The sequence below is a fragment of the Hydra vulgaris genome, chromosome 03 (assembly GCF_038396675.1).
Source record: "Hydra vulgaris chromosome 03, alternate assembly HydraT2T_AEP".
NCBI lineage: Eukaryota > Metazoa > Cnidaria > Hydrozoa > Anthoathecata > Hydridae > Hydra > Hydra vulgaris.
Window position 1 is genome coordinate 61,877,005 of NC_088922.1, and position 10,001 is coordinate 61,887,005.

The window sequence follows — 10,001 nt, forward strand, 5'->3', positions numbered from 1 at the left end:
GATCTACTTACTAAGGAAGGGTACGTGAGGACTTTTTTTGAGTTTATCTTACTGAACGAGCACTTTCTGAGGCCAAGACCCATGCTGAACACGAATCCACCAAGCATTTTGCTGTACTACATCGTTTGATGTTGGATCGCGGTCATTTTTGAAAATGGCGGCTAAAATGACAATTTTTCTTAGGCCCCTGCATCTTTATCCAGATAAGACCCTGTAATATGTCTTCTTCATGGCTTTCCGGGTCAAGGATTTCAATGTAAAATTGACGTAATAACAATGGCTTATTATAAACGCGAATGAAGTGCTGCAGTTAACATTTCCAAGATATTCCAAACGTTATGAGATTGATCTGTAACTCGAGTTGCAATGATTCAGAGGCAAAATGAATAAACCTCAGTTTGTTTTTTATATATTAATCACCAACCGAATAAATTATTGGGTATTTATTTAGCAGTCAATAGACTTTTTAGTAATCAATCAGTGTTGTCGACAAAATTATTAACAGGAACGTTTTTTATAGAAATTCTCAATTCCTCAAGGATGAATTTCAGCATTTTGATTTGTCCGTTTTCCAAATTCACACGTCTTATAGACGCAAATAACATGTTTCGCCGAAAAGCTGACATTAAACTTATGTGTTTAGTATTTTAATATAAGACTGTGTCACATGCTTGTTACAATCTTCCAGCACTTTAAAAGTTTTTGAATTTTTCTGCTTATCCAGTTCTTCCTTTTTCACAATAGATAGTCTTCGAGCGGCCTAAACGGTTGCTATAAAGTCCTTTCCTAGTTTTCTTTCCTTTACCTCATCAGACGTCCTCGCCCATTTCAATCTTTGAGTAGACCATTTGTCATCACTAGATTTTTTCTGAACAACGTAGTGACGGTTGTGAAGCCATTACATACTTTGATTCGGTTGTCAGATTTTGCGAATTCTGATTCACACCCAAGGTTGATGAGAGGTGCCGGTTTCAACTTTTCGCAAGCGATAACCGGATTTTCGAAGAAGTCCATATCGGATAACTGTCTATTTAGCGTTTCTAATACTCTTTACCTTTAAGAAGGTCTTTACCAGCGGTTGGTTAACTTTTCTCGGCTCTGATGTTTCTGAGTATAGGAATTTTAGTTTTAAATAATGTTTGCACACATCCCAAGATCTTTCATCATTCGTGGAGATTTTACTGTCATCAACCCTCATTCAGAAATACCAAGATTTCCCCGAGTTCAGCATAGATTTCGGCACACAACTGAAACCAATCAATTTGAATGTTCGTATATACTACCAGCACTAACGAATTTATGTCAAACACATTGCTTAAAAACCGCGTTATTAACTCTCTCTTCTTTTTTATGAACTGTTTGGAAATACTCGCGATTCTCCAAATTGGTTTGAAATTAATCCACAGAACCCGCCGAGCTCATTCTTAGCATTCAGATATTTTTTGCACTCGTTGTAGAAAGTGACAGAACTAGCCGCATGGCTTGGCAACAAAAGCTTAGAAATAGCGGTTTGCCCAAAAGTATGAAAACTTGTGCTGGGAGAACTGAGCGCTTTTTCGTCTAGAGGTGTCACTGTCCGACTCCGAGCTATTATCAGATTCTTCTAGGTCATTGGCAGTGGACTAGTTCTAATATTGGTTCGCTGTAGTCACAATGATTTCAATAAGATCATTTCTGCTCACCCTAAGGTCCGCAATACACTGAACTGCGGATCGTATTTTCCCCGTTCATCGACAGTGCGACGACTAGTTCAAACCTTTATTTTTGGAAATGAATAATAATCTTGCGCAGAGGAGCCCTTGAGGTAGTGGCAATTGAAAATCTGATTTTTGTCTTTTCATTGCAGATGATAGATTGGATTTATCCAGAATTATTGTGAGAAGTTCGAATTCAGGATTAGAGTCACTGAGAGGGCTACTGTCAACATGTTCTATCGATGCAGGATATGTCAGTTTTCGTGCAGTTCGGTGGTCATCAAACTGTTGTGTTTTTTCTCAGCTGATGAAAGCCTTTGGTGTACTTTAGAATTGATGAATTTCTAATAGTCAGTCAAAAATTTCTTCGCAAAATCATTGACATATAAAGGATAATCGTTCTTTGCAATCCAGTTGATAAATTTGGCTGCTAAAATTTTACTGGCAGCCTCTTTTTACTTTACGAAACCAGGACAGAAGACTTAGTTTTACTGAGTCTTCTGTCCTGAGTCTTTCGTGGTGCACAAATAAAGCCATCTACCCAACCTGTGTGTCCCCCTGGACTTTAGGCCGAGCGATAAATTTTTCTTTTTTGTTGTAAACTTCATTAAAGAGGCATTTCACAACACGATCGCTTCTTTTATTTACTGTGTCTGTTGCATGCATTGTAGCGTTTGTTCTTAATATGTTCGCTTCTGGAGCAGCAACCCATGTTTTATACTAGTGCGGACATGACGACTGTCATGTGAACAGTATGCGTCTACGTGACTTGCCACACAGCTCACATGGTTAGAAGATACATTTAGGGGAAAGCGGTGGTATAGCGCAAAAAACGAGAAAAATAATATGTATTTTTAGATTACTCGAACGCGTTGACAAATACGGTTCTCTAAGTGTGTTTTTTAAATTTGCCCAAAAAACATTACAATTGACATATTATTAGGCCTGTTTCGGAGGAAAAAAATAATTTGCTGAGAAAAATAGCGGTTTTAGAGACCATTTTGAAAAAATGGCCGACACAAGGAGTGTGAATAGGCCTGAATATGCCCGATTATGGTGTTTGGCGCATCAAATGGCCGCAAGACTTACTCCTTCCAAACAATTTTTGTCATATACCGCACTACTTACATCAATCTCGGTCGCTTGATTGGTTGAGCCTTTATTATTGAGTATATTGACTGTCTCCCGCTGTAGTTGTTGTATCGATCGTAAAAGACAGTTGATCTCTTTCCCGGTTTTAACGAGCTCATCGATACAGTAATATTTAAAATTAAAAAAGGTAATATAAAAATTACTAGCACGATCGTCACAAGTATTCGATGATATCATAAAATTGCATACTATTAAACTCCTGCAACACGATTGTTTGGTTATTGACAGCTGCAACTAAAACAAATGCAGAAAAATGTATGTAAAGACTGATGAATTAAATAGACAACAGCAACTACAATACTGAAATTGATTAAGTGTAAAAATATAAAATATTACCTACGAAGCTAGGGCATAAATAGGCATTATTCTTAGGGTGCGTGGCACATAACGATTTCAAGATAAGGTAAGTTAGTGCCTGCTCATTCATAAATAATATTGCTATTGATAATCAACCTTGATGCACATGCTTTCATGCTAATGCCCTAAGGAATGAAGATATCAATTGTTGCCCTAGGCTAAAGTAGGTATATGTGTTACTGCTGCAAGCATTCAAATGTTTTGGCAGCCTTGTTCTGTGGATAACAATATTGTCTTTAATAAATAGAATATCAAAACATTATTATATATCAAGTCAATAATCTTCAATTTATGAAATAAAAACTATGCTGTGATTAACCTTTTATATTTCAATACTTTAAAAGTTGGTTATATTCATTTAATAATAACTTTTTCAGTATTATTTAAATTTACAATAAAAGGTAAATTTTACTTGAAAACTGAGAGTGGATAATCCCTAATAGGTGTCATCCTTAATCCCTAATTTTTACAGTCGATATATTGTCTTTAAAAAATGAAACTAAACTTTACAATCGACATTCAGCACAACTAATATTGTTACATTTCGAAACCGTATTATGAGCATAAAGGTTGTTTGTTTTTTTTTTGTTGTTAGGTTCTTAAACTTTATTGCGCTTAAAACAAACCCATATCTTTCAATCAATTAGCTTCATTTGCAATTTTGTAAATCGCTTGATTCGCCAACACGCAACCCTTAAAGTAAGGAAGGGCTATTCTTCTGTTAACACTCAAAGATTTATCATTGTTAACCCAGCTAAAATCATTACTAAAATAATGACTCTGGTGCTAAAATAATGACTCTGGTGCTAATCCAACACATATCTTCCATGCTTGGACTCTACTCCAATTTAATACTTTGGATCTGACGATAACAGATTCCATTTTTTTAGGATTGGTCTTGTGTGTACTTTGTTAGGACCAATGATCTGCAGATCTTTCTTTTGTAAACATTTGAGTTGCACAATTTTGTGTTTCCCCAAATTTCAACACTACGTTAAATGGCTTCTAATTAAAGCCTTGTATAAAACAACTTTAGATTTACTAGGCAATAGTTTATTAAACTTTCTAACTAGGTAGATGCCTTAACTTATCTTTTTTAATGTTTGTACTACATGGTGATGCCATTTCATTTTGTTGTCCCAACACCAAAAATGCAAACACTTTTTTCGTTATAATTTTCACCACATTGGGTAACCTTAGACCCTTGTAATATTGATTCTTTATTTTTTTGGCGCTACCATATATCGTTGTTTTTGTTTTTTTAGAATAAATTGATAGTCCATTTGCTAAAATTCAACTACTAATTTTTTTTTTAATTCCCTACAAAATATTTCCTGTAACTGTTCAATAAAGTCAGCCTTTGCAATCATTATTGTATCATCAGCAAAAAAAGATAATGTCTAATCCTGTTGCACCTATTAGGTCATAAATATAAATTTCAAAAAGTAATGAATCCATTCATATTCCTTAACCAACACCCAACTTTACTACTCTTTTGATGTAAAACTTCCAATAACACTTGACTGCCTTCTGTTTATTAAATATGAAGAGATCCATTTTAAAGTTTTTTCAACGGCACCAATGTTTTTGAGCTTGTTGTTAATAACGCTATTGTCACAGCCAGTAAGCGCTTTCTTTACATCAAGTATAATGACTGCAACAATTTTTTTTTGGTTTCTATAGTCCGTTATCATGCAAAGAATTTTTAAATTAGTATGAACTACATTGCCTCCCTTTTTAAAGCCGAATTGACTAATCGGAATAATTTCATTACCATCAAGATTTTTCTGAATTTGATATATAACATCATTTTCAAATATTTTTGATAATGCTGGCAATATACTTAATGGCTTGTAATTCTCCATGACGGTTATATTTCCTTTTTAATAAACAGGTTTTATCATAGCTAGTTTTAATTCTTGTAGGAAACATCCAGTATTAATAAAATCATTATTCATTTTTGTCAAATAATGAGTGCAACATGATAAGCAATGTTTAATTAACTCCTCACTTATTAGATCAAAACCATAATTACTTTTATTTGAGCAAGGCTCTTAACAATTTTTGTTATTGATTCATTAGATACTGAATAATTTAGGAGGTAAAAATTATTTGGTCAAAGTTCAAGCGAAGCATCAGTAAAGTGATCTATAAACATGTTCGGTATTTCCTGGTTCCGAATCAATCAAACAAGAATTTTTTTCAGTTTTTATTGAATATTCAACTTTAAGTAGATCTATAAAGGGCATTATTTAGAACAATTCAAGTTTTCTTACTGTCTCCTTTACATTGTATCAACTGTTGCCTAAGAAAGTTATTTTTTTGGCTATGGATAGTTTTGTTATATACTTATTTTTTTAACAAAAAGAAGCTTTAAATTATCTCTTACTCTACTAACCTTTGAGCCTAAATTCATTATAAGCTTTCTTAAATTGAGCAATTCTTTGGTCATCCATTGGCTTTTCGGTAAAAATTGTCGGTTAATCACAGCCTCTTTATTTGGCGCTGAAATGTCTAATTTTCTGAATTTTGTTAATAAATTTTTTGTAACGTAGGTCAAGGCTATCATTTGTGAAGTAATTGCCCATTTTTGTTATTGTTGTGTGAAAAGATTCTCGGTTTAGTTTCCTAATATTTCGCGGTATTATTTTTCTATCAAAGTAGTCGTATATTGCGAATAAAACGACTTGATGATCGGTTACCGTAATCATGATTTTCAGCTGTAACATTGCATTGACTTCTACTAACTAAAACATGATCAAAACATGTACTAGACGCTAATCTAGTCGGGCCATAAATTAAATTAATGAGGTTGTACTCTTTTGAGATAAAAACGTAATCTAGAGATATTATTGATTTAAGAAAGTCGGTGTTTCAATCACTACAAAATTTGTGTTGGCTCTATTGTTTTCATATAATTTTTTCAATTAATTTCAGTTTCTCTTTCTCATTACCACCTGAAGTCTTATAAATGCTTACAATTTTCCGCTTGTTATTTCCTTGTTACTCAATTCCCATAGATTCTACCATATTTTTGTTAAAGTAATTCCATTTCTAATGTAAGCACCAATTTCACCACCTCTTAAAATCCTTTGGTTTATAAAAGGACCAGTAAAAGTATCCAGCTTATAGTCCGTAAAATCCTTAATTTTCTACACCTCTTATAATTTGCATTGAACAAATCTTAGGGTAAAACCACCTATTCCTGGCCACTTAATTTTAAACTTCGTTATATATTACCGCGAACGGCATAGGATCATGAAAAAATATTTCTAAACTCTTAATAAACTTCTTGAGATACAATTTATGACAAGTTTGGTAATTTTTGTCAATAAATTAACAAGTTTCAGCACAAATACAATAAGGCTTAAAAAACACCAAATCCTGGCCGGAGATCCGAAACATGGCCATTGCGAACTTATTCCTGGCCATTAAGTACGAATTATTACGAAGTAAAAGTAGTGACAATGATTTTAAAAACACAACAAATTTATTGTCTCGAGTTTAAAAAATAAGTTCTGCACAAATTTTTACTTGTGTATATTCAGGAAATATAGAATAAAAGCAAAATGCGAAAATAATAAAAAAATCCTTTTTTTAACAGCTAAACAAAAATAAATTTTAAATCGCTTTGCAAAACTTAGCAAATGTCTTAAATGAATAAAAACATAAACTTGCTATACTTATGTAATTAATACTAATGTTTTTTGTCATGTCATAAAGTAGCAGTTTAAGAAAAAAGCCAGCGTTTGATAAGATTTTCAGTTTTAAAATGTATTTTACAATTTCAACAACAATCTCAAAAATATACCAATTCAAAATGGTCCTTATGAGGTTTAGTAAAAGAAGTATATTAAATTAGGCAACAAAATACATAAACATCATATAGTGATACTTTGCAAATAACTCAACATTGAATTGCTGTTTTTTTTCAAAATAAAAAAATTAAAATTTCAATAAAAATTTTTAACAGCAAAATAATTAAATATATATTTAAAAAATAAAGCAAACAATTACAACACTTTTATCAGGATACCGATTCGTCCATCGTTTTTGGATCATTAAGTTACATTAACATTTTTCAACATTGTTTGCAAGAGTTGCTTGTATCGTCTGTATTTTTTTTTTTGTTTAGATTGGATTAAATTTTTTTTATTTGGTTTTGTTTTATTATTCATATTATTTGCTTTGTCAGATAATGGAACTTTAGTCTTTGCAATCAGTTTTTTCTCAGCAATCTGAGATTTCAATAATTTACACTCTTCTTTTTCCTTCAACTTTTGTTGAAGTGCTTCAAATCTCTTTCTGGACCGATTCTCTTTTTCTTTATTTTTTTCTCTTTTAGTTTCTATCTCCAGAATCTTAGCATCGCAGGCTTCCTTAGATGTCAATATGAAATATGTTGGTTGCAGGCCATTTTTTGAAAATTTTTTAGTAGTTGGCAAAATCTTTTTTGGGTATGGTAATATATCATTGTCATCGTCCTCAGTGTTTAACAGATTATTTAAACCATAAGATGTAGATGCATTGGTGAGAAGAGTATATGTTGTATCATTAGACTTATTATTAACAAGCGGTGTTCAAACATGGTCAAGTGCTATTGTATTTTTCGGAAGAGCAGTTAATACATCAGGAGATAACATTTTCAAACTTTTCCAACTCATAAAAGTTTCATCACTCTTAATGTCAAATCCTTTATCAAAACAAAAAGCAAAACATTGGCGTTGTTGGTCTGTTAAAACAGATTCCAGATCATCAATGGAATAAGTTGGTAAAACAAGACTAGAACTATTCACTTTTTTCTCTACACAATTTGATTCAATAGCAAAATCTATTTGTACATTACTTACTGCAAAGTTTGTTTGATGTGGTTGAAATATAATTTCAGAAGTTTTTTCAGACTTTTCCAAAAATGGGTTATTAATATGCTTCTTATCTTCGTCAAATCTTATACTTTTTTCATATTTAGCCTCAGTTAATTGTGATGGTTCATAAAGGTTGTTTGGCAGATAAGCCTCTGGTGGAATTTTATTGGGATTGAATGGAAATATACCACAGGCATTAAACCCTGATTTAATGTTCTTTTCCGATAAGGCTTTTACCCATGCTATTCTAAACAAAGCACAAAAATTCCTATGTGACACTAAAACACCTGGATACATATTCATCATATCTTGGCAAGCAACATTATAGTGCTGTTTGAGTGGTCCAAATACACTCCGATCACAAGGTTGAAGCCAATGTGATTTGTGTGCTGGAAGTTCAGCTATAATGATGTTATTCTTGATAGCTGATTCAATCAATTCTATGAAATTATGAGAACTATGACCATCCAAAATTATTATTTGAGGTCGCTCAGGTCCTATATTTGTTAAAAAAGATTCCGAAAACCAAAGTAATGCAATACCTTGTTTAGTCCACCCAGAATCAGAAACACTCCAAGTACTTCTTTCAGGAGCTGAAAGAACTTCAAAGCCATTTAAAGCTCTTCTGGTTTTACCTTTCACAATAATGTGAGTGCCTGCGGCACTAATTGTGGCAATTATTGTTATTGTTTCACAATTTCCACTTGTCCGATTTTGTATAGATCTTGAACATGACTTAGTAACAACCTTGTCTGGTGTATGCTGCGATTGCAAACCAGTTTTATCCATATTCCACACACAATGGGGTTTGCAATAAAGACCCATCTCATCCATAACTTGCTTCAGCGCGTTAAAATAAATAGAAACCTTTTCCTTGTCCATACACTGATGGCGAATAGCAGCTGTACCCTCAGGAACTCTTAGTCGAAGAGTTGAATGCCTTTTTTTAAGTAGAGACCACCATTTTTTAGATGGCAGACCATTCTTGAATGGAATACCCCGCTTTCTTGCTATATCCCCAGCATATTTCATAAACTGATGCCTTCCAAAACCAATACCCATAGATGCTCTTTTAGATGCATATTCAACAAGCTTAAGCTCATCTTCACTTCCAAGTTTTGTAGAACAACCTGGACGTGCACCCATTTCAGTTTTTCCATTAAGACGATTTTGCAAAGTGCAACGAGGAACCTTGTAAGTTTTAGATGCAGTACGTTTAGTCATTCTTTTTTCTTTGACTGCAGCCACTGCTTCATCCATTTGGCTTTTTGTCCATTTTGACCATCATAAAGTTGTATTTTTTTATTTAGACCATCATAAAGTTGTATTTTTTTATTTAGACCATCATAAAGTTGTATTTTTTTATTTAGACCATCATAAAGTTGTATTTTTTTATTTAGTTAAACTTTATATATACCATCATAAAGTAGTATTTTTTTATTTAGTTAAACTTTATATATACCATCATAAAGTTATATTTTTTTATTTAGTTAAACTTTATATATATATATTGATCTATTTTGTAAAAATTACTTTTACATTATATTGATCACTCTCAAACAAACAAGAGAATTTGTATCTCAACTTGATACAATAATAAACATCAATATATATATATATATATATATATATATATATATATATATATATATATATATATATATATATATATATACATATAAATATATATATATACATATACATATAATATATATACATATATGTATATACATATACATATAATATATGTATATATACATATAACATATGATATATGTATATAATATATATATATACATATATATATATATACATATATATATATATATATATATATATATATATATATATATATATATATATATATATATATATATATATATATATATATATATATATATATATATATATATATATATATATATATAATTTT

The 10,001-nt window shown here is 31.6% G+C and overlaps 1 protein-coding gene across 1 annotated transcript; it reads right to left on the reverse strand.

Moving 5' to 3' along the window:
- Window positions 1-7,783: 7,783 nt before the first annotated feature.
- Window positions 7,784-9,328, reverse strand: LOC136078819 (uncharacterized). Its single transcript, XM_065794632.1, has one exon. The coding sequence runs from the start codon at window positions 9,326-9,328 to the stop codon at window positions 7,784-7,786; it is 1,545 nt and encodes a 514-aa protein (XP_065650704.1).
- Window positions 9,329-10,001: the final 673 nt, after the last annotated feature.